The 26,556-nt window shown below is 38.9% G+C and overlaps 1 protein-coding gene across 3 annotated transcripts in view; it reads right to left on the bottom strand.

The window, feature by feature from the left end:
* The window catches only part of C2CD3 (C2 domain containing 3 centriole elongation regulator), a 149,271-nt gene that overhangs the window by 97,480 nt on the left and 25,235 nt on the right, over positions 1–26,556 (bottom strand). For all 3 annotated transcript variants that reach the window (XM_054440932.2, XM_063672079.1, XM_054440933.2), the window contains 5 exons: positions 20,423–20,646; positions 19,536–19,783; positions 14,214–14,346; positions 13,633–13,761; positions 5,413–5,560 (listed from right to left, as the gene is read on the bottom strand). In XM_054440932.2, the coding sequence (XP_054296907.2) occupies positions 5,413–5,560; positions 13,633–13,761; positions 14,214–14,346; positions 19,536–19,783; positions 20,423–20,646 (882 nt within the window). The remainder of the gene's footprint in view (positions 1–5,412; positions 5,561–13,632; positions 13,762–14,213; positions 14,347–19,535; positions 19,784–20,422; positions 20,647–26,556) is intronic.

Here is a 26,556-nt window from a genome sequence, read left to right on the forward strand (position 1 = left end):
TCAGCCCTCTACATCAAAAAATGTAAAATAAAGAGAGAAGATGGCATTATAGTTATTGGGTTCCATTTTTAAAAAAAGACATAAAGCTTGCTAATATAATATAAATTCAGGACACAAACCCAAAGTTATTTTAAGTCTATCATTTAAAACTACCCTTTTTTCAGTGTGTCAGGGGGTATAATGTGTTGATCTGTGATAGGACAAATTAATTTAAATAAGCATGATAAGAATGTCTTCTTGGAAGCAATACAACTTTTTTTTTTTGAGATGGAGTCTCAGTCTGTTGCCCAGGCTGGAGTGCAGTGGCGTGATCTCCGCTCACTGCAACCTCCGCCTCCCAGGTTCCAGTGATTCTCCTGCCTCAGTCTCCCAAGTAGCTGGGACTAAAGGAATGCGCCACCACACCTGGCTAATTTTTGTACTTTTAGTAGAGACAGGGTTTCACCATGTTGTCCAGGCTGGTCTTGAACTCCTGACCTTAAGTGATCTGCCCCCCTTGGCCTCCCAAAGTGCTGGGATTATAGGCATGAGCCACCACACCACCACGATACAACTTTTAAAAGGCAAAATTATAAAGATTTTTGCCTTTAAGTTATCCTTTGAGTGGCAGCTTTTAAAAATGGTTATTGACTAGTACAACTGAAAAATAAATTTTAAATTTTATATAATGTCAACTAATTTAAGCAGTGGCATGTGGCTAGCAGCTACATTGAACAGCATGATTGTAAGATTACTTCTTTCTTTTTTTTTTAAAATTATACTTTAAGTTCTAGGGTACATGTGCACAACGTGCAGGTTTGTTACATTGTTACATAGGTATACATGTGCCATGTTGGTTTGCGGCACCCATCAACTCATCATTTACATTAGGTATTCCTCCTAATGCTATCCCACCCCCAGCCCCCAAACACCCTACAGGCCCCAGTGTGTGATGTTCCCCGCCCTGTGTCTAAGTGATCTCATTGTTCAATTCCCACCTATGAGTGAGAACAGGCAGTGTTTGGTTTTCTGTCCTTGTGACAGCTTGCTCAGAATGATGGTTTCCAGCTGCATCCATGTCCCTGCAAAGGACATGACCTCATCCTTTTTTATGGCTGCATAGTATTCCATGGTGTATATGTGCCACATTTTCTTAATCCATTCTATCATTGATGGACATTTGTGTTGGTTCCAAGGCTTTGCTATTGTGAATAGTGCCACAATAAACATACGTGTGCATGTGTCTTTATAGTAGCATGATTTATAATCCTTTGGGTATACACCCAGTCATAGGATTGCTGGGTCAAATGGTAATTCTAGTTCTAGATCCTTGAGGAATTGCCACATTGCCTTCCACAATGGTTGAACTAATTTACATTCCCACTAACAGTGTAAAAGCATTCCTATTTTTCCACATCCTCTCCAGCATCTATTTTTTCCTGACTTTTTAATGATTGCATTGTAACTGGTGTGAGATGGTATCTCACTGTGGTTTTGATTTGCATTTCTCTGATGACCAGTGATGATGAGCATTTTTTCTTGTGTCTGTTGGCTGCATAGATGTCTTCTTTTGAGAAGTGTCTTTTCATATCCTTTGCCCACTTTTTGATGGGGTTGTTTTTTTCTTGTAAATTTGTTTGAGTTCTTTGTAGATTCTGGATATTAGCCCTTTGTCAGATGGGTAGATTGCAAAAAATTTTCTCCCATTCTGTAGGTTGCCCATTCACTTTGATGGTAGTTTCTTTTGCTGTGCAGAAGCTCTTTAGTTTAATTAGATACCATTTGTCTATTTTGGCTTTTGTTGCCGTTGCTTTTGGTGTTTTAGTCATGAAGTCCTTGCCCATGTGACTACTGGCTACTGAATTGGACAATGTGGGTACAGGACATTTCTGTCATCACAGGAAGTTCTATTGGACAACACTGTCTTACAAGGCTCCATTTCGAAGGATCCTCATCAATATGCACAGTTATTTCTAAAAAAAGACGTGTTTCAACAGATGCTGGAGGGGATGTGGAAAAATAGGAACGCTTTTACACTGTTAGTGGGAGTGTAAATTAGTTCAATCATTGTGGAAGACAGTGTGGCGATTCCTCAAAGATGTAGAACTAGAATTACCATTTGACCCAGCAATCCCATTACTGGGCGTATACCCAAAGGATTATAAATCATGCTACTATAAAGACACATGCACACATATGTTTATTGCGGCACTATTCACAATAGCAAAGGCTTGGAACCAACCCAAATGTCCATCAGTGATAGACTGGATTAAGAAAATGTGGCACATATACACCATGGAATACTATGCAGCCATAAAAAAGGATGAGGTCATGTCCTTTGCAGGGACATGGATGCAGCTGGAAACCATCATTCTGAGCAAACTATCACAAGGACAGAAAACCAAACACCGCATGTTCTCACTCATAGGTGGGAATTGAACAATGAGATCACTTAGACACAGGGCAGAGAACATCACACACCGGGGCCTGTAGGGTGTTTGGGGGCTGGGGGAGGGATAACATTAGGAGGAATACCTAATGTAAATGATGAGTTGATGGGTGCCGCAAACCAACATGGCACATGTATACCTATGTAACAAATCTGCACATTGTGCACATGTACCCTAGAACTTAAAAGTATAATAATAATAATAATAATAATAATAATAATAAAAGCTTATTGACAAGGTAATCAAAATCTAGATGGGTCCAACGGCTGAAAGGAATTAAGGTTAACATAAACTACGTTGTTCAACAGCTAAAAATTTCAGGTACCAAAATACAAGTTAATCATGCTGTGAATGCTATTCAATATTAAGAATGTCAAACACTGACTCTGGGGAAGGGCATGAACATTGTAACTCCTCCTTGGCTTTCCCACTGTCTCATGGTCAGTTGGTTCACTCCTTCTTTCAGGCAACAAACACTTTCTAAAATTATTTTGTTCAAACAGCATGGGGGATTATCTAGTACCATTCACACATTCATTTATTCACTAGTATTCACTGAGTGAGCACTCAGTATCTGTCAGGCCTTTGCTGTACTGGTAATAAAAAGAATGAAGACACATTCCTGTGTACAAGACACTATATCATACAGTGTGTTAAGAGCTATAATAGAAATATGTGCAAGATATGTGGGCGTTCAGGCAACAAATTCTGCTTGGAGAGGTCTGGGATGATTTCTTCTAGAGGTGATGAGTTGATCTTCAAGAATGAAGTTTATGAGATGGATACGAGCATTTCAACATTCAAAGTAGAAGGATTAGTACCAGTAAAAAATAGGGAGATACAAGAGCTAAGGCCAGGTGCAGTGGCTCATGCCTGTAATCTCAACCCTTTGGGAGGCCAAGGCAGGAGAATTGCTTGAGCCAGGAGTTTGAGACCAACTTGGACAACATAGTAAGACCCTGTCTCTACAGAAAAAAAAAAAAAAAAAAAGAGCTAAAATGTTTCAGGAGTGGCAAGTGGCTTGAGACTCCAGTATGGCTGGAGACTCCGGTGGGTAAAGGGTATAAGTGGGAGATGAAGTTAGAGAGGTCAGTCAGGGTCATATTCTAGCACCATGCTCAAGGCTGATGACACATTGTGGTCTAGTAGAAAAACATACAGGCTTTTTGTCAGATAGACTGCGGTGAGAATTCCAGTTCTGCCACTTAATTATTTGTACTTAACCTCTTTAAGCTTTTGCTTCATGCTATGTAAAAGAGAGATAATACTATCTCATGTGGCTGGTAAAATAATTAAATAAAACAGAGGTGGACATGGTGGCTCACACCTGTAATCTCAGCACTTTGGGAGGCTGAGGCGTGTGGATCACTTGAGGTCAGGAGTTCAAGACCAGCCTGGCCAACATGGTGAAAGCCTGTCTCTAATAAAAATACAAAAATTAGCCAGGTGCAGTGGCATGTGCCTGTAATCCCAGCTACTTGGGAGGCTAAGGCAGGAGGATGGCTTGAACCCGGGAGGTGGAGGTTGCGGTGAGCCGAGATCATGCCTCTGCACTCCAGACTGGGTGACAGAATGAGAGACTCCGTCTCAAAAAAAAAAAAAAGAATTAAACAAAATAATGAATTAAAAACAGTATTTAGTGTTCTATTAGTTTCAGCCATAAAAACACAAAACAAACAAACCCCCCAAGTATTTAATAAATGACAGATAAGATATGAAGGGTCTAGCACACAGAAAATGGGTAATAAATGTGTAATAAATATTTCCTCTTTATCGTATAGGGAACACAGTATCAGTGATACTGTGAAGGTGGGAAGTCATGAAATCCTAACAGTTCCTAATGTCTTTCCCACGCACCTCCTCGTGTCCAATCCCACTGCAGGTACTCTCATTCAGGCATTCTGTCTCATGCCTCCCGTAGCCCAGTGGCTTCCTATCTGCCTCTCGTTATTACCTCTTCAGTCTGCCCCACTGTAGGGTTGCCAGACACAGATTCCTAAAACACTCTTGTGATATGTGATTTCTTCTTCATCTGACATGAAAAGCCTTTCACAGATTGGCTGCAATGTGCCAGCCTGCCTTACCACACAAATTCTCATCCTTTTCCACACAAATTCTCATCTAGTCAATTGGGTCCCTTGTAGCGCAAAATGTGCTTTTCTGCACAGGTCATTCTTTCTACACCAATTTTGTATCTTTTCTCTGCTTCTCAAAACACTATCTTTCAATCTCAGTTAAAACTCTTTATTCTTCATTATGGTTTTTCCCCACAATCTCATGTAAAAGTTTTCCCTGCTTCTTCCAAACTGTGGTAGCCCTCACTGGCTTACTACCGGGCTGGTATAAACTACCTTGTATTTCAGTATCTTTTTTTGACCTGGAGAAAAGGAAAATCAGGAGTACGAACCTTCACACATAAAAGTAACTACTTGTGGAATAGGGATTGGACTTAGTATGTATAGACTCTAGAAGATGCTAAGCCAATGAAAAGAGCATAAGGCTTGATAGAAAAAAGAACTTTGAAAAAACCAGAGCGGCCAGAAAAGAGAATCCCTGTCTTACAGGCCAGAAGAGTTTTGTCTCCTGTGAGTAACAAGTATTTTTGGAATATTTTTAACAGATACCAGTTAAGGATGGTTCTGAGGGTATAACTATATCAGCTCTTCCTTATAAAAGCTCTAAGGAAACAATATACTATATTAATTAAACCATAGGCTTTGGACTCAGGCAAACTTGAATTTGAATTCTGGCTCTAATACTTATTTGCTACATGTTCTTGCACAAAATATTCAAATCCTACTAGGCCTGTCTCATCATCTGTAAAATGAAGATAATACTTTCCTCTTGAGGTTGTCATTACAATTAAGTAAGGTAAGTTATGTAAAATGCATAGCTGTCTGGCAAGTGGTATCATGCCTGCAGCTACTAATATTATTAATACATTTGTTCTCTAATTCTCAATGCTTCAGGTTCAGTGACTTACAGGTGCTGTATAAAATAAGTTCTCCAGAAGACTCTGGTCATACTGAGGGTCATTCAGCTCACTGCTGCAATACACATCACTCCCAGGAGATGGGGAATCTGGAGGAGAGCCTAGCCCATCCCAGAAATTGCCTTGGGATAATTCAGCACTGCAGAGATAAGAAAACAAAGCAGAAGAATTTTAATATAAGTTTCAGCTGAACTATTCTCTCTTTAGTGAAACTTTCTGAGGTTCTAAATGTGGAAGGAGATATGTTAAACAAAAGACTCACATTAAACAAAAGAATACTGAATAAATATTTCCCAATTATACTACCCCTCCTCTGGGATGCTAACAACCAGTATTCAAAAAAACACTACTGACACTGATTGTGATCTCATTCATGTATTCAACAAACATTTATTGGTCACCTATTATGTGCTAGGTCCTGGAAGATACAGAGGTGGCTAAGCTAACACAATCTGTACTCTTGTATTATTTATAGTCTGACAGGGAGAAAAAAGGGTATAATTCAATGAGTTAAATATTATATATTGATTTTGCAAAAAATTCACAGATACACCCACTTCCAATAAACAAAAATACGTGCATTTAGGACTAATTACGGTGATATTAGTTCTATATAGAATATAAAAAATGAATAAAACACAGTTTACAAACTAATAGGAAGATAAGCATATAAGTAACTATAAACTCATTATTTTGAAGGAACAAATACTCCTTTTATTTTTTGGAAATCCCACGCTGGTATCTTTTTTTTTTTTGAGGTGGAGTTTTGCTCTTGTTGCCCAGGCTGGAGTGCCATGGCATGATCTAGGCTCACTGCAACCTCTGCCTCCTGGGTTCAAGTGATTCTCCTGCCTTAGCCTCCCTAGTAGCTGGGATTATAGGCGCCCGCCACCATGCCCAGCTAATTTTTGTATTTTTAGAGATGGGGTTTCATCATGTTGCCCAGGCTGGTCTCTAACTCCTTAGGTGATCCACCCACCTTGGCCTCCCAAAGTGCTGGGATTACTGGTCCCTTTTTTGATAGCAATTTTTACTTTCTAACTTTCTTTCAGGTCCTTGTATAAATTCCATATTTTCAAAGTTTAGGCTCCTTGAGGGCAAAATATGCATATATTCCTGTTTCTCCTACAGTAATTAACATTTAATAAGCACCTGTTAGTGAACTTAATGATTTCTTAATGAACATGATGCCAGGTACTGTGATACACATTTTATTTATTATTTCTTTCCATGTTGCTTCCTTTCAAGCTAGCTGCTATACTTTTTTCCTTAATTTCTCAAGAAAATAGTATATAATCACTACCTTCAAATTAGACAGTGTTCTTATATTATTTTGAACAAGCAAATAGTTAACATTCCCTTCCTCACCTTTCCTTAGGCTACAGCAGGGTTTCTCAATCTCAGCCCTGCTGACATGTTGGGTCAGACAATTCTTTATCTTTGGGACTGTCCTATGCATTTCAGATCCCTGGCCTCCACTTACCAGATGCCAGTAGCATGTTCCCAGTTGTGACAACCGAGAAATGTCTCCAGACACTGTAAATGTCTCATGGGGTTGGGGTGGGGAAGAATCACCCCTCCTTGAAAACCATCAATCTATAGTAACTCTCAAAGGTCAGAACAGCTTCCTAACTGCCATAATCCAACTAACAACTTCCCAGTCGACATGGCCTCTCTGCAGCTTCTGCAGCCCAGGAGTTTGAGACCTGCTTCTTTTTGAAACTCTACTTTTTATTCTTTTATATAACTGTATTATTTGCCACATATACGCTCCCCTTTGTATACCCTTAAAGTTATGAAAATTTTTCCAGTTGCTTGTTATTCCCCACTTTGTACACCCTTAAAGTTATTAAGACTTTTCCACTTTTTACTCTTTTTTGAAATTAATATTTATTTGAATTTATTCACCTGTCTATGACATACTAAAAGGGCTAAAATTTGCCTGTGTTCCTTGGCCACAAAATAAGCCTATTCTCAGGACTATCCTCTTCTTTTTCTTCTTAGACATAACTTTAAATAAAAGAATACACATACCTATTTTGAAAGTCAAATAGGACTACAAGGCTTATAATAAAAAACAGTAGCTGACTGATTCCTCAGAGGTGATCACTTTCAATTCCCTTGGATGCTTCTTCTGGTATTTACCTCCATATTTCTCTTTTTAAAAATTTTATTAGAGACATGGTATTGCTTTATTGCCCAGCCTGGAGTGCACTGGTGTGATTATAGCTCACTGAAGCCTCGAACTCCTGGGCTCAAGGGTTCCTCCTGTCTCAGCCTCCCTAGTAGTAGCTAGGATTACAGGTGCACACCAATAGACTCGGCTAATTAAAAATTTTTGTAGTGACTGGGCCTCATTATGTTGCCCAGGCTGGTCTTGAACTAAACGATCTGACACAGCCTCCCAAAATACTGGGATTACAGGTGTGAGCCCCCATGCCTGGCTTTACCTCCATATTTTGAAGTGACACATTAATATACTGTTATTTTCTGATTTTTCACTTTTCTGTATGATCTATGAACTTCCTATTATGAAAAATGAAGGACCCACTCTCTTTACACCATTACACTTGAACCACACATTTCCCTTTTACCCATCTTCTCTATTTAGTTATATTACAAATTTTTTGGTTAAATTAATTTTCAGGGTTAATATTGTATCAGAGCCAAGTACAGTATAATTTATTGCACCTCTTTTCTTATACAACTAATTATCCCTGGTATAAATTAACTGCCTTAATTTTCATTTGCTTAGTTTTCTTTGACCCTATTACTACTTTATGAGTGAACTCTTCAAGAGAATTGAAAATTTCCTTCGAGAGAACTTAAAATTTGGTCAATATATGTTCCATTCCCCTCCACCTCTGCACTCCTTAGAAACATCCCTACTAAAGTCAGGGATGCCCCCATATGGACTGTTTGCTCTCTATGATATACACCCAAAATCTCCTTCTATCCCTCTTCTGTGTTGTAGCCCCTATTTCTTAGACTATACGTCTTACTCTTTCTTCCTAAAATAAACGTTCAGTAGAAGATATTTTCCTGTGGTTTTCTGAGGAATAGTGCAAGACGGGTAAACTTCTGAGACTATGGATAAATAAAGTTATTTTTACTCTACCCTCACACTTGATTAATAGTTTGATTAGGAGTGGAATTTTAGGTTGAAAATAATTTTACTTCAGAAATCTTAAGACATTTCTGCACTGAATTCCAAGGAACTGGTAGAAAACCTGATGTCATTCCAATTCCTGATACTGTATATGTGACCTTTATTCTTTCTCCCTCTCTGGAAGCTTTTAATATGGCCTCTCAGTATTTTAAAATTTCATAATTATGTGTCTTGGTGTATCTTTTTTTATTCACTGTTCTGAGTTCTTGATCTTTTTTTTTTCCATAAACAGCTTTATTGAGATATAATTCACATACCATACAATCTTCCCATTTAAAGTGAGCAATTTGGTCAGACATGGTGCTCACACCTGTAATCCCAGCACTTTGGGAGGCCGAGGCCGGTGGAAGACTTGAGGTCAGGAGTTCAAGACCAGCCTGGCCAACACGGTGAAACCCCATCTCTACTAAAGATACAAAAAATTAGCTGGGTGTGGTGGCATGCGCCTGCAATCTCAGCTACTCAGGAAGCTGAGGCAGGAGAATCGCTTGAACCCAGAAAGTGGAAGTTGCAGTTAGCTGAGGTTGCGCCACTGCACTCCAGCCTGGGTGACAAAGCAAAACTGTCTCAAAAAAATAAAAATAAAAAGACTAAATAAATAAAGTGAGCAATTCAATAGTTTTTAGTATGTTCATAAATGTGACCAACCATCACCACTCAATTTTAAAACATTTTCATCATCTCAAAAAGAAACTCTATAACCTTCAGCTATCACTACCCTACCCATCATCACTCCCAGCCCTAAGGAACTATTAATCTATTTTCTGTTTCTATAGATTTGCCTATTTGGACATTTCATCTAAATGAAATAGAAGTATATATATTTGTTTGTGACTGGCTTCTTTTTATCTGAGACAAGGTCTTGCTCTGCAACCCAGGCTGGAGTACAGTGTTGCAATCACAGCTTACTGCAGCCTCAACCTCCCAGGCTCAACTGATCCTCCCACCTCAACCTTCTGAGTAGGCAGGACCACAGGTGTACGCCACCACACCAGGCTAATTTTTTACTTTTTGTAGAGACGGGGTCTCCCTATGTTGCCCAGGCTGGTCTTGAACTCCTAAGCTAAAGCAATTCTCCCACCTCGGCCTGCCAGATCACAGGTGTGAGCTACCACACTGCGTCCGGCCTGGCTTCTTTCAATTAGCATGTTTTTAAGGTTCATCCATGCTGTAGCATGTAGCAGTACTTCACCTTGATGGCCAAAGGTGAAAACACTACTCTACTGTATGGACACTCCAGATTTCTTAATCCATTCATCAGCTGATAGACATTTAGGTTGTTTCAATTTTGGGGTTGCTTCATTTTTTTTTTTTTTTTTTTTTTGCATGTGGCTATCCAGTTGAATAATGCTGGTATTAACATTCATGTACACATTTTTACATAGATATATGTTTTAATTTCCCTTGGGTATATAGCTAGGAGTTGAATTGCTGGGTCACATGGTAAATATTTGTTTAAAAATTTTATTGTTTTCTGTCATATGGTAAATCTATAGGTACGAGTTTGAGGAGCTGACAGACTATTTTCCAAAGTAGCTTCATCATTTTACATTCCTGCCAGCAGTGTACCAGGGTTTCAAATTCTCCACATCCTCATTAATGCATCGACTATTTGACTTTAGTGGGTGTGAAGTAGTATCTCATTGTCTTGATTTCCTGATAACAAATGGTGTCAAGTATCTTTTCATATGTATATTGGCTTTTTTTTTTTTTTTGAGACGGAGTCTCGCTCTGTCGCCCAGGCTGGAGTGCAGTGGCACGATCTCGGCTTGCTGCAAGCTCCGCCTCCTGGGTTCATGCCATTCTCCTGCCTCAGCCTCCTTAGTAGCTAGGACTACAGGCGACTGCCACCACACCTGGCTAATTTTTTTGTGTTTTCAGTAGAGATGGGGTTTCACTGTGTTAGCCAAGATGGTCTCGATCTTCTGACCTCGTGATCCGCCTGCCTTGGCCTCCCAAAGTGCTGGGATTACAGGCGTGAGCCACCATGCCCAGCCATATTGGCTATCTTAATATATTTTTTGGAGAAATGTTTATTCAGATCCATTGCCCATATTTTTAATTGGATTATTTGTTCCTTAATTATTAAGTCATATAAGTTATTTATATGTTCTAGATATAAGTCCTGTATCAGATGTAAGATTGGTAAATATTTTTTCCCTTTCTGTGGTGTCTTCTCACTTTAATAGTGTCCTTTGAAGCACATACGTTTTTAATTTTGATGGAATCCAATTTATGTATCTTTTTTTATTTGTGTTGTTGGTGTCATATCTAAGAATCATTTCCCAAATTCAAGGTCACAGATTTACCTTTATGTTTTCTCTAAGAGTTTTATAGTTTTAGCTCTTCCATTTAGCTGTTTGATCCATTTTGAGTTAATTTTTGTATATGGTGTGAGATAAGGGTCCAACTTCTTTTTTTTTTTTTTTTAGAAACAGGTCTTGCTTTGTCACTGAACCTGGAATGCGGTGGTGTAATCCTAGCTCGTTGTATCCTTGAACTCCTGGGCTCAAGTAATCTTCCTGCCTCAGTCTCCTGAGTAGCTAGGACTACAGTCATGTGCCACCATACCTAGCTAATCTTTTTTATTTTTATTTTTTGTAGAGATGGGGGTTTCACTATGTAGCCCAGGCTGGTCTCAAACTCCTGGCCTCAAATGACCCTACTGCCTCAGCCTCCCAAAATGTTGGGATTACACCATGAGCCACCGTGCCTGGTCCCAACTTCATTTTTTCTGCATGGGGCTATCCAGTTGTTCCAGCACCATTTGATGAAAATACTATTTGTTCCCACATTGATTGGTCTTCACAGCCTTGTCTAATTCATATTAGTTGACCACAGACAGATGGGTTTATTTCTAAACTATCAATTCTATTCCATTGATTTATATGTCTATCCTTATGCCAGTATCACACTGACTTGATTAGTGTTGTTCTGTAGTAAGCTTTAAAATTGGAAAGTGTGAGTCCTACTTTCTTTTTTTTTCAAGATTGTTTTGGCTGTTGGGGGTTCCCTGCAATTTCCTATGAATTTTAGAAACAGCTTGTCAATTTCCACAAAGAAGTCAGCTTGGATGCTGATATTGTGTTGAAAGATAAACATAGGATTTTTTCCATGTATTTAAATCTTCTTTATTTCAACAATGTTTTATAGTTTTTATTTTATTTATTATTTTTTTGAGACAAGATCTCACTCTGTCACCCAGACTGAAGTGTAGTAATCATGGCTCACTGTTGCTCAAGGGATTCTCCTGCCTCAGCCTCCCAAGTAGCTGGGACTACAAGTGTGTGCCATCATGACTGGCTGTTTTTCTGCATCTCTTGAGATAATCATGTGGTTTTTGTTTTTTATTCTATTGACATGGTGAGGCCGGGTGTGGTGGCTCAACCTGTAATCCCAGCTACTTGGGAGGCTAAGGCAGGAGAATTGCTTGAACCCAGGAGGCAGAGGTTGCAGTAAGCCGAGATCAAGCCATTACACTCTAGCCTGGGTGATACAGTGAGCCTTGGTCTAAAAAAAAAAAAAAAAAAAAAAAAAAATCTATCTATCTGTCTACCTCTCTCTCTTTATAGATACAGATATAGATAATGGTGGATCCCATATATTGAATTTCAGGTATCAAACTAACTCTCATTCCTGGAATAAATCCTGCTTGGTCATAGTATAAAATTATTTTTATATGTTGCTGGGTTCGGTTTGCAAGTATTTTTTGGAGTATGTTGTGTTGTTACTTCCCTGTAATAGAAATCTAAACTTCAAATCAAACTAATTGGAGGTTTTGTTTTTCTTTTTTTTTTTTTGAGATGGAGTCTTACTCCTTCTATCATCCAGGTCGGAGTACAGTAGCATGATCTCGGCTCATTGCAACCTCTGCCTCCAGGTTTCAAGCAATTCTCTTGCCTCAGCCTCCTGAGTAGCTGCACCACCATGCCTGGCTCATTTTTGTACTTTTAGTAGAGACAGGGTTTCACCCTGTTGGCCAGGCTGGTCTCGAACTCCTGAACTCAGGTGATCCGCCCACCTTGGCCTCCCAAAGTGCTGGGATTATAGGTGCGAGCTTTTGGAGCCTTTGAAACACATGTTCTCCCATAACCTTTAAAACTTTGGCACATATTGCTTTTAACCACTATGCTCTATTAACTTTCCAAGACATGAATGTAGACAGTATCTTTTATTCAAGAGACAATAAATAGATGAGTCTGGTTGGAGGGCACATGTTATTCATAATGTTAACATAAACAACCACCAACAGTAAAAATACTATGTGTCGGCCAGGCACTGTGGCTCATGCTTGTAATCCCAGCATTTTGGGAGGCTGAAGCGAGTGGATCACTTGAGGTCAAGAGTTCGAGACCAGCCTGGACAACACGGTGAAACCCCATCACTACTAAAAATACAAAAATTAGCCAAAAGTGGTGGTGCATGCCTGTAGAACCAGCTACTTGGGAGGCAGAGGCAGGATAATCGCTTGAACCCGGGAGGAGGAGGTTGCAGTGAGCCGAGATTGTACCACGGCACTCCAGCCTGGGCAACAGAGTGAGACTCCGTCTCAAAAAAACAAAAAACAAAAAAACCCCCGCAAAATATTATGTGTCAAGCATTGTGTTACTCCTCTATATACATCATTTTTAATCCTTACAACAATTTTGCAAAGTTAGCTACAATTCCAATTTTACCAATGCCTCTGAAGTTCAGAGATACCTGCTTAAGGCCACAAAGCTAATTAGAGATAACCCTCGAATTTCCACTTGTATCTGTTTAAAATCCATGCTCTTTTCATCATACCATGTTAACACTGGTATTGGGGAGAGAGTTGGGAGATAAGAACGGTAAGGTAGAATGGGATCTTCTGCAAGTGAAGCCAAAAGTAAAGGGCTAAAGTTTGGAGTTTTATTTAGTAGGCAATAGTGATAGTTTAAGGAATAGGGAAGGGCTTGGTTAGTCTAAGGACATGTTACTTTAGGAAGATGAATCTGATAACAATGCATAATATGAATTGGAGGAAGAGTTTAAAAGGAAGAAAGCCAGTTAATAGTGCTTACCTGCCTAATAGCAGCTGTATAGCTCTGGTATCAGCTTTTGTGTCATGTCTCCAAAATGCATTCTCAGTTGAAGGGAGGAGGTGATCTTCAATGTGGTCTTTAAACTGATTCCTAGACAAGGCTCTGATTCTAAGGTGTGGAAAAATACTTTCTCACTGAGTGGCTAACAGATGGAAAAAATCTAAATCATAATCACTTCGTACATGCAGCTGGTCTGACTCAGAAAATTTAACATACTTTAGACTTAACTGCCTTAAATAAAACTTTACACTTTGCAAAGCTCTTTCCTACAGCAGAATCCCATCTCATTTCTGTGAGGTAGGGAGAGAATATCCCCATTTTACATCCAAGGATACCAGTTCGGAGACAGTAAAGAATTTACCCATTTACATATGCTGCAAGTACCAGTGCTAGGATAAGATTTTTAGTATCTGAACTCCTAGTGTAGGCTTCTTTCCCACCACATCAGGAATTATTTGATAAGCGTTTCCAAGATTATCCAGTCCATAACTTGACAAAAAACACAGGTTAACAACTATTAAGAAATGAACTGTTAGGGTTCTGTCTATCCTGTAACTTACTGTGTTGATGCTCTAAGAGAATCTTCATCAATAGGAGGATGAACTTGGTCCAACAACATGCTGGTCTCTGGGCTTGATTTCATTGCAGAAATCACCATGGCATTACGCAGTTTATTGCCTTGTTCTAACAGAGCTGAAGAGGGTAAATGTAGAAAACAGAAAAATCCAAAATGCAGCAGAAACATTTAGAATATTTAGTGCATTTCCTTCTATCAGAGGACTCACCAGTGTGTACTGTAATAGTTTACTTATCTGCCTTCCCCATTAGCTTGAGAATTCCTTGAGGACATTTACGCAAAAGACATGTTTACTGAGTTTCTACTGTGCACTGTTTTAGATGCTGGCATTATAACAATGAATGAAGTCTCCATTCCGGAGACTGACCTCTTGTGGGGGTTGTTATATCCATATACTGACTCTTCCAACTGGTGTTTGTACCTAATAAGGTTAGTAATGTTTATTGTTTTTGTATCCAGATACCAAATTTATACTTCTATGGATGAAGAAAAGAGTGCTAAAAAGCTTCCATGACTCATACAGCAGGTTAATGGAAAAGTCAGGATAAAACCTGACTTTTCCGACTTTCTGATAGGTAAAATTTACCCCATCCCTTAAGGGGTCCCACAACAATAGCAGCAACAGAAATTAGAGAATACACTTATGGAATGTGTATCACATGCAAGGCACTATTCTAAGTATTTTAACATGTATTACTCATTTAATCCTCCCAACAGTCCTCTGAGATACGTACTATGACTTCTTTTGTTTTCCAGATAAAAAATTGAGGCAGAGAGTAGGTAACTTGACCAAGTCGTACATGCAATACATCTGTAACCAGATGATTCCACATCCTATGCTTTTAACTGCTATACTATCTGTGACCCTACTTAGTTCTTAGGCTTCTTTTTAAAAGCTGAGTACTAGCTGGGCACGGCAGCATGTGCCCATGGTCCCAGCTACTTGGGAGAATGAGGCAGGAGGACTGCTTAAGTCAGGAAGACTGCTTGAGTCTAGGAGTTTGAGGTGATAGTGCGCTATGATCACACCTATGAATAGTCACAGTGTTCCAGCCTGGGCAACATAGTGAGACTCTGTTTCTAAATAAAAACAAATAAAATAAAAAAGCTCAGGGCCAATAGTATTGTTCCAACAGATACAGGAGGTATTATTATTTTCTTGAGGTTCCACAGGTGCTTAGAAAGTGCCCAACTCCTAGTCTAATTTTATAATTTCTAAAAATAAAATATGATGGTTAGGCCAAGAAAAAAAACAAGTCAAATATATCCATAGTCTTATTCATTATTTACGTATGTTTAGAGACAGTCTTGCTCTGTTGCCCTAGCTGGAATGCAGTGGTACAATCAAGTTCACTACAGCCTCGAACTTCCAAGCTCAAGCAATCCTCCCACCTCAGCCTCCCAAGTAGCTAGGACTATAGATGCATACCACCATGCCTGGCTTATTTTTTTTTTTTTTGTACAGATGGTATCTTGCTATGTTGCCCAGGCTGGTCTTGAACTCTTGGCCTGAAGCTATCCTCCTGCCTCGGCCTCCCAAAGTCCATAAACATCGAAACATCTAATATTTGTTACTATAAAGAGGTCAAAATACAGCTTAAAAACTTAAAAAAAATCCAAAATCTTAAATATCATATGTTCAATGTGTGATGTGGCAATACAACTAAACTAAAAAATAAAGATCACTCACTGTGATAGGCAGAATTCTAAGATGGCTATCCCAAGGTCCCCAGTGCCTCATATACTCATACCTCGTCCTAGTGATTCAAACACTTGTCTAGGTATTACCATGAAAGGATTTTGCAGATGTAATTATTTAAAACTTTTTTTTTTTTTTTTTGAGACAAGGTCTCACTCTGTTACCCAGGCTGGAGTGCACTGGCATGATCACGACTCACTGGAGCCTCGACCTCCCAGGCTCAAGTGATCCTCCCACCACAGCCTCCCAAAGTGCTGGGATTACAGGCATGAGCCAGCTTCCCCGGACTTGCAGATGTAATTAATGCTTACCTTAAGACAGGAAGATTATCTTGGTAGGCAGAACCTAATCATATTAACCTTTTAAAGCAGATTTTTCTCTGGCTGGTTAAAGGATATGATAGTCAGAGACGTGAAGTATGAGAAGAATCTAATGTATCATTGCTATTTTGAAAATGGGGAAGAACAGGATCCTGCTGTGTAGTTAGTGTTTCATAAATACTAGCTGGTTGACTGACACAGCTTTGTACCCTCTTTTCTGGTATGTTATTAGTACATCAAAGACCAGAAAAATCATTAGGTTTATGTATTTGTTGTGTCCCTCATATGACCTCAACTCAATGCTTACTAAAGTGGCCCACTTAATTTTGTGGTTGGAAGAGACCTTTAAGGATCTTATCCAGTGCAACTGGAGGCCATTATCCTAGGTGAACTAAGTCAGGAACAGAAAACTAAATACTGCATGTTTTCACTTATAAATGGGAGCTAAAAACTGGGTACTCAGGTATATAAAGATGGTAACAATAGAAACTGGGGACTACTAGAGGGGTAGGGAAGACGGGGGCAAGGGTTGAAAAACTATTGGGTGCTATGCTCAGTACCTGGGTGATAGGATCATTCATACCCCAATTCTCAGCATCATGCAATATACCCAGGAAAGAAACCTGCACATATACCTCCTGAATCTAAAATAAAATTGAAAAAAAAAAAAGATCTTATCCAGCTATGTACTTGATAATTTAACCCCATCTGTAAAAGTCACATCAGAAGGTTATCCAGCCTACACCTGACCATTTACAGTGATGTGGTCCCTCTCCCACTTGTGCACAAGTCAGACTACTAACTCAGACCGAGTGGAAATCTACCTTGTTTTACCTTTAAATCCACAGATCCTAGTAACTCTTATTGAAGAGGTTGCACATTGACAGCCCATGGGTTGTGCATGGCATATTTTGTTTGGCTTGAATAGCTGGCCAGCAAGGTCTTGATTTAAAAAGCAAAAGCGAAACAAAACAGGCCTAGGTAAACAATGAACCTACAGTAAGATGAAGCATAGGACTTTACCTTAAAGTCTGAGACAATAATAAATGACAGCTGCCCCCTTTGATAGCACAGGAGCTGCCTAAGTCTGAGCTTGTGTTTTCATTTTAAAATGGGGATAATGCCTACCTCACGTGACTTTTGTAAGATTATGTATATAAAGCACTTGGCATAGTAGCTAGCACATAATTAGTGCTCAATAAGTGGCAGCTGTTTTCTCCAGGCTATCTCTTGCTGGTCCTTTTACCAGTCTGGTTACTCTCCTTAGAAGGAACACATCTCCTCTCCAGAACACATGGACACAGGGAGGGGAACATCACACACCAGGGCCTGTCAGGGAGTGGGGGGCTAGGGGAGAGATAGCATTAGGAGAAATACCTAATGTAGGTGACGGGTTGATGGGTGCAGCAAATCACCACGGCATGTGTATACCTATGTAACAAAACTGCACATTCTGCACATGTAACCCAGGACTTAAAAGTATAATAAAAAAAAAAAGTTAAAAAAAAAAAGAAGGAACACATCTCCTTTCCTTCCTTTAGATCTTTAATGTTACCTTCTTCTTTCTCTTTACTTTTTTTTTTTTTTTTTTTTTAGAGATGAGATCTTGCTGTGTTGTCCAGGATGGACTCGAACTCCTAGGCTCAAGTGATCCTCTTACCTCAGCCTCCTGAGTAGCTTAATGTTATCTTCTTAATGAGGTCTTCCTTTGCCAACCTATGTAAAATTAACATCCCCTTCTCTCACCTTCTGGTTTCATATATCGCCATTGCCATGATCACCAAGTAACACACAGTTATTTATTTAGTCTATCATTTGTCTTTTTGTCTTCCAATCAATATAAAATCCATACAGCAGGAGTTTATATATATATATATATATATATTTAACTACTGTAGCCCTGATACCTAGAAGAGCACCAGACATTTGGTAGTGCTGAATAGATAACTGCTTATTGAGTCAACAAATATCTTTCCTAAAGTCTGGTGCTCGGGTCTACACAAGTGAGCTGACAAGTGCTGAGTACATTGGGTCAATTTTCCTTCTTGTTAATGCAGTCTTTGCATTAAAGACTAAAATTAATAGTTTATAATCTTGGAATATACATATATATATATATATACACAGTTTATTTTTGGAAAATATATATATATATTTTTTTCTTTTTGAGACAGAGTCTCGCTCTGTTGCCCAGGCTGGAGTGCAGTGGTATGATCTTGGATCACTGCAATCTCTGCCTCCTGGGTTCAAGCGATTCTCCTGCCTCAGCCTCCTGAGTAGTTGGGACTACAGGCGCCTACCACCACACCTGGCTAATTTTTGTATTTTTAGTAGAGACAGGGTTTCACCATGTTGGCCAGGCTAGTTTTGAACTCCTGACCTCAAGTGATCTGCCCGCCTCAGCCTCCCAAAGTGTTGGGATTACAGATGTGAGCCACCGTGCCTGGCCTGTGTATTTTTTAAAGTAGGGAATCTTAAGACATTTCAGTTGAAAAACTATAAACAAAGTGTTTTTGTTCTTCTACAAAATGTCCTTAAGAATGTAAATTACGTACCCAAATAGTTATTTAAAAGACTTTTCTGATGCTACAGATATTTTAATTTTGGAAATTTTACTTGTAGGGATGTAGACAAATTCCTGTTATGATCTTGAGGTCAAAGAGATACATGGTTGACCATTACAGTGTAATGTAAGTCAATTGCTTTTATTATACCACTCCTTAACATGAGGTAATCTAATTCTGTTCCTGTTTGCTTTTTTATTTCTGTCTAAGCCCTTATAAGGGTAAACTGTCTCCTTTCTTCTTCTATTTGGCCACAAGTCATTATTTAATTCCCAGGATTAAGATCAGCAGCTGTGTACTGAATGTTCTCACTAAGACTAAGAGTTTTCAGAATGTGAAATGAATTTTGTACTAGTCTCCATACAGTGGGATAAATAAATGCTGATCACGAGACAAAAACCTTACCTGCCTTGAATTATTCGGGACAAAATAAGGACTAATCCTTTTCTATGATAAAGGTTTTCCCCTCATATCCAATTCCTTTTAAACGATTCCTTCCCCAAACTTACGATTATAAGCACCGAGTAATTATTCAGAAATACCTTGGTGGTTTAATACGGCTGTCTTTAAATGGTGTGAGATGCTGGACTCTAGCAAGACTGCCTGTTTTTATTGGACTTAGTTCAGACAAGAGTCTTGGTTCTCTTTGTAGGCTGGCTAACAAGCAGAGTAATCCCAGTAAATGTAGTTTAGTCTGACTCAGTTCACAAATAAATACATACCTGAAAGAAGATCCTTGGTAGGGGGGTTGTTTGAAGAAAGAATGCATGAGTCACTGTGACTCTTGGCAACTGTTCTAATTTGAGGCTGGAATTCAGAACTGTTCAAAAGGGACATCTGCTTCCGTGGAGCTCTGCCTTTCAGAGTTACAGACTCTAAACTCTGTCCTGAATTAAGATGGTGCTGTAGTCCAAAGGAAGAATCCTTTATTGTATCAGGGTTCTCTGCAAAGTATACATGGTCTTTTCCCCTGTTTTTTTTTAAAAAAGGAGAACATCAGCAATATATAATCTATTATGGTAACATTCTATTTTGTCAGAGACAGAAAGTAGACCAGTGGTTTTGGCAAGGTAGTTTGGACCTCAAAAAGGGTGACTTATTTGCAATGCAACTTTGTAAATCTCTTTTTCATCTCCCAAATTACAGAAATAATAGATGCTTTACCTACAGTTAGGGAGTCATAGCTTAAACGAGACAATAAAACGAAGAGCTCAGCAGAGCCTGACACAAAGCAAATGCTTCATAAATAATTACTTAAAACAAAAACCTGATTCTTATTCCATTCTGTTTCACAGAATAGCTCCCTGTCCCTCTTTTCCCTCATGAACATCCGCCCTGCATCTGGATAACATTTAGTCATTTATCTGTATGTTGGCTTCTCCGCTGGGTTGTGAGTAGTCCTGGAAAACAGAAATCATGTCTTACTTATTTCTAGGCCCAGCACCTAGTATCAAACCAGGAGCAGAGTGGGTACTTCACAGTTATCTGCTAAATGAGGACTGTGCCTCTCTCTGCTGTTAATCTTTTACTCAACCATAAATGAAAGACAGAAATCACAAGTACAGTGCAGTTAACTGACAGATTGACTGGTATTGGGTATGGTAATTACCTCGGAGTGGTTGATCTACTGCTGTTGGCTGCTAACTCTTTTCCATCAATTTTGATGGTATGTATGTCGCGAGGCCTTGATGGAACCTGAAACTGGGTACTGCTGGGTTCAGTATTCTCTCTGAATCCCTGCTTAGATAAAAGCACATTTTCTGTCATGTCAGTGGTTGGAAGTGGATGGTAGCTGTCGTAAGTTTCTGACAGAGGTTCCAGGGCAAGTGAGACCTAAGAGAGACACGTAGTATGTGAGAAATTTTCTTTAGCATTGATTAACTAATTTTAAGACTCCCCTGCTTAATATTAATTAATGTCCCCCATTCCTCACAAGATTGTAAAGAATGTCCCCCATTCCTCACAAGATTGTAAGGAATGTCCCCCATTCCTCACAAGATTGTAAGGAATGTCCCCCATTCCTTACAAGATTAATGTCCTCCATTAATTATCTAAATTCCTGTCTACCTCGGAACCCTCATCTCTTACTAAGCTTCTTTCCTTCATGCCTCTGTTCCAATAGACCAATTACTTATGGTTCTCTAAAGGTACCTTATATTTCATTGCTTTATGCCTTTGTATATAAAATTTCCCCCAGTATTCCTTCTTTACGTCTAAGTAGAGATGCCATGTCCACTGCCTTCTTCATGTTTCTACTTAATCTGTATCTATCCATTAGTATAATCACCATTTACTGAACCTTTTACTACAGGCCAGTAACTGTGCTAAGTTCCTCATATAGAGAAGATAATGTGATTATACGAGGCCATCAGGAAAGTATATTACCCTAATTCGAAGATTCTTTTTTTTTTAAAGCAAAGACTTAGAGAAGGTACTTGCAACCTTTCATTCATTATCCTGATTAGATTATGCATTCCTTGAAGCACTGGCTATCTTCTTCATTTTTCTATCGACTACTTAGCATAGTGTCTGTATAAATAGTATGCAAGTCTAATATGCCTAATAATGCTAATGGTCTGATGAATAAAAGAAGGACATAACATTTTCTGCATTCTTATTATTAGTTGCTTGGGAAAAATAAGGTCCTAGTTCTATGCTGGAGATGAAGAGGGGTGAGGAGGGAGGACAACTAAGATGAAAAGGTAATTACTTTAAGTTTCCTTATCATCTCCTTCCTGTGAGTTCAAGTTCTTTGTGAAAAGGCTCTCTAGTCCTCTGAAAAGCCCAATGGAGAAAAGCCTAATGGAGGAATGAAAAATAAAATGGAGTTTTAAAGCAAAACCTTAAGGAAGAAAGTGAAGGGTATACTCCAAAGGAAAAGAATAGCAGCGCTGAAAGTTCAGTTTCAATGACAAAGAAAGCAGAAGGAATTGTTTAAGTACCCAAAGACCGTCAACTAGTGAATGCCCTGACAAAAATGAAAAACTGCAGTTAGATGTTTTATGATGTCTCCGGGAAGGTCAATGAAATATTTTATCCAGAAGAACTGCCAAAGCACAAACTCAACAAAACATGCCTGGGTCTTGATGAGAATTCTGTTCATGAACCATAACATAAAGTCCTTCAAATCTATTCATCATGAAGATCTTTGTACAAAGACAAATGACAGCAATGCGGTGGGATGAATACTCTGTGCAGTGATCACTGTAACAGCATCACATAAAATCCTGGTTGCTCAAACATAATTGTCAGGAAGTGTTCCCTTACCATTCATCACTTGCCAAAGACTGCCTCTGCATTCTAGAAACAAAGGAGACACTGAGGATAAAGGTAATGTTCCTGGCCTTAACAATGAGCTGCTGACTGGCCACAGAGTTTGCTTTAACTCATAGGCCTGTACTACCATTGGCCCTTGAATAGAGTCAGAGAAAGTCCAGACACTTGCCACGCCCATCTTACAACCAAAACACAGGGGCCTAACTCCTTTGTTTAGTTAAACAAATACTCGTTGACACCAGCTCTGTGCCAGGCTCTGTGCTACCTCCCTGAGGAAAAGAGAGGACTAAAACAGGGACTCATACTGTAATCCCAGCACTTTGAGAGGCAGGGGTAGGAGGATTGCTTGAGCCCAGGAATTTGAGACTGGCCTGGGCAACACAGTGAGACCCTGTCACTACAAAAAATTGCAAAAAAAAAAAAAATTAGCTGGGCATGGTGGCATGCACCTTGAAGTCCTAGCTACTCGCTAGGCTGAGGCAGGAGGATTGCTTGAGCCCCGGATATTGAGGCTGCAGTGAGCTATGACTGTGCCACTGTACTACAGCCTGGGCAACAGAGCAAGACTCTGTTTCAAAAAAAAAAACCTCCTCCTCCCCCACAAAAATATCCTCTGCCTCAGAGGATCATAGCATTTTGTAGGGGAAGTTAAAAAAAAAAAAGTAATTTTTCCACTTCTCTATCAGCCAGGAAGGGCAGTGGTGACATACCTATCAAGTACAACGACTACGGCTTCTAGTGCTTTGGCAAAACCTTAGATATGTGGCCTTCTGGCCAAGTGCCTGCAATTTCATATTGTTGGAACATTTGCTGTATCCCCGGGGGTTGCAGATCTCTCTCTGTTTGCTGTGGCTAAACCAAGAAAGAAGGCACACACAGATTTCTTCAGAAATTATGATTCCGTGAATGATTTTGAGGAGATGAAGAAGGCTGATATCTTTCAGAATACAAAGTGATTTTGAAACACAAAGAATTTCTTTGGGCTAAATTACGTAGAAGTTTGTCACTGATTTGTGTTCCTGAACTATGAAACACGAATATGTGGGCTAAGAAATAGTTTCTACTGATAAATAAAAAATTAACAAAAAAAAGTAATTTTAATATAAAATAGTAAGTTTTAAGATAAGGATGTGTACTAGGTTGTATGGGAATGCTAAGAAGGGGTCTGAGGCTGGGGAAAAGGTGAGGAAGGAGTGCCAGGGATGATTTCCAGGAGTGAAATACAAACATTTGAGCTTAGAATCTTAAATATGAATGAGGCAGAAAAAGCTGAGGGGGATGGAAGTAGAACATTAGAAGCAGAGGGAAAAGTATTGGTCAAACTTTGACGTTATAAAACAGAATGTTCTGTCAATTCCTAGCAGTCCAAGAGACCATCTACTTTAACCCTCCTGTTGCATTTAGCTCCCAGATCTTCATTCCTGTCCACCTCAATCATTCACCTCCCCAGTCATGATTCATCCTGGTGCTCACTCCTCTGCCAATCCCTTCATTGAGTCCTGTAGAATTTCTATTTTATACAAATTACTTTACCACTTTAATGAAACATTTTTTTCTTTAAATGTCCCCATTTCCTCAAAGTCTCTTCCAATAGAAACCACCTACACTTGCCAGGCTAAAGGAAGTTAACTTTCGCCTTTCTGGTGCTATCTCTAGACAATCATTCTATCACTTAAATGTATTACCCCTCTTCCAAAGCCCACGCCATCCACATATACCATGAATGTACCATATGCTTCTCACATCCATAAGAGAACAACCTTAAGGACACTCATCAGTCTTCCAGCAATGACTCAAGGTTCGCTTTAACAATAAGTTGCCTACAATTATCTACTATACCTACAACATCTATCAGTATCAGAAAGAGCAAATTAGTAAGTATAATTTTCACAATCATGTTGGTCAATGCAGCATTTTTTAAAAAGTCAACTACTTAACAATGCTTATTATTTTTTAAATTCAGAGACAGGGTCTCACTCTGTCACCCAGGCTGGAGTGCAGTGGTGTGATCATAGCTCACTGTAACCTTGAACTCCTGGGCTCAAGTGATCCTCCTGTCTCAGCCTCCAAAGTAGCTGGGATTACTGGTGTGCACCACCACATCAAGCTAATTTTATTTTATATATATATTATATATATATATATATTTTAATATATTTTTATATATTTTAGGGGTCTTGCTCTGTTTCCCAGGCTGGTCTCAAACTGCTGGCCTTAAGTGATTCTCCTACCTCAGCTTCCTGAGTAGCTGAAATTATGGGCACATGCCACCATGCCTGGCTCAACTTACTAAAATTGCGTTGAAAAATTTTAAGTCTAGGTTCATTAAGGATATTGTTCTATACTTTTCTTATATTGCCCTCTGGTTTTGGTATTAAGGTGATGCAGGCCTTAAAATAACTGTTTTCTCCTTTTCTATTTTCTGGAAGAGACTGTGTTATTGGTGTTATTTCTTCTTTATGTTTGGAAGAATTTGCCAGTAAAGTGATCTGGGCCTGGAGATTTCTTTTTCAGAAGGTTTTAAGCTAAAAATTAAATTTAAAAATAATTATCACTTTATTCAGGTTATCTATTTGATCTTGAGTGAGTTTTGGTAGTTTACAGTTTTTAAAGAATTGGCTCATTTCATCTAAGTTGTCAAATTAATATGTGTAGAGTTGTTCACAGTATTTCCTTAATATCTATGGGTGCTATAGGCTGCTGTCTTTCTTACAGTAGAATCAAAAGGAAAGTGAAATATTTGTGTTCATGAAAGAGAACAAGAGACATTAATTTCAAAACAAATGAAAGAAAAAAGCATATTTCTTTGTGGAAGAGAATGTGAAAGTTGATTATACAAATTGGGTCCTTCTTAACACATCCAACTAAATCAGTTGAGGGGCCAGGGGAAAAAAAGTGCTCAGGGTATATAGATTGCTCCAAGAATGCAATTCTCTGCAAGGCTGGATGCAGAAATGGCCTGCTGTAACCCTCAGAGCAGTTTCACCTACCAATGAGAGGGTCACTCATCAAAAAGAGCTTGCCAGCTCCCCAAAGCTTCTCTAGTGCAATAAGCTTTTTTGGAACACAATACGTACAGTTTTTCTTTTTTAAAAAAAATTTTAATTTTAGGTTCAGGGTACATGTGCAGATTTGTTATATAGGTAAACTCATGACTTGGGGGTCTGGTGTACAGATTATTTCATTACCCAGGTACTAAGCACAGTACCCGACAGTTTTTTGTTCTGAACCTCTCCCTCTTCCCACTCTCCTTCTTCAAGTAGGTCCCATGTCTATTGTTCCTCTATTTCTGTTCATCTGTTCTCATTGTTTAGCTCCCACTTATAAGTGAGAACGTGTGGTGCTTGGTTTTCTGTTCCTGCGTTAGTTTGCTAGGGATAATGGCCTCCAGTTCCACCCATGTCCTGCAAAGGACATGATCTCATTCTTTTTTGTGGCTGCATAGTTTTCCATAGTGTATACGTACCACATTTTCTTAACGGTCTACCATTGATGGGCCCTCAGCTTGATTCTATGTTTTTGCTATTGTGAATAGTGCTGCAATGAACATAACATGTGCATGTGTCTTTGTGATAGAACAATTTATAGTCCTTTGGGTATGTACCCCAAAAGTATAATTATTTAAAGCTATAATTATTTTTCAAATTTAATTTTTAGCTAAAACCTTCTGAAAAAGAAATCTTCAGGTCCAGATCACTTTACTGGCAAATTCTTACAATACCCAGTAGTGGGATTGCTGGGTCAAATCGTAGTTCTGTTTTTAGATATCTGACAAATTGCCACCCTGCTTTCCAGAATGGGTGAACTGATTTATGCTCCCACTAGCAGTGTATAAGCATTCGCTTTTCTCTGCAATCTTGTCAGCATATGTCATTTTTTGACTTTTTAATAATAGCCATTCTGACTGGTGTAAGCCATTCTCACTGTGGTTTTGATTTTTACTTCCCTAATGATTAGTGATATTGGGCATTTTTTCACGTTTGTTGGCCACATGTATGTCTTCTTTTGAAAAGTGTCTGTTCATGTTCTTTGCCCACTTTTTAATGGGGTTATTTTTTGCTTGTACATTTGTTTAAGTTCCTTATAGATTCTGGATATTAGACCTTTGTCAGATGTATAGCTTGGAAATATTTTCTCCTACTCTGTAGGTTGCCTCTGTTGATAGTTTCTTTTGCCGTGCAGAAGCTCTTTAGATTAATTGTCCCAGTTGTCAATTTTTGCTTTTGTTGCAATTGCTTTTGTTGTTTTCATCATGAAATCTTGCCAGTTCTTATGTCGAAAATGGCATTTCCTAGCTTCCAGGGTCTTTAAAGTTTTAGGTTTTACAAGAGGTCTTCAGTCCATCTTGAGTTGATTTTTGTATATGGTGTAACTAAGGGGTCCAGTTTCAATCTTCTTCATGTAGCTAGCCAGTTATCCCAATACCATTTATTGAACAGGAAGTCCTTTCCCCCCAATTTTTCTTTC

Source organism: Pongo pygmaeus, chromosome 9, assembly GCF_028885625.2.
Source record: "Pongo pygmaeus isolate AG05252 chromosome 9, NHGRI_mPonPyg2-v2.0_pri, whole genome shotgun sequence".
Classification (NCBI taxonomy): domain Eukaryota; kingdom Metazoa; phylum Chordata; class Mammalia; order Primates; family Hominidae; genus Pongo; species Pongo pygmaeus.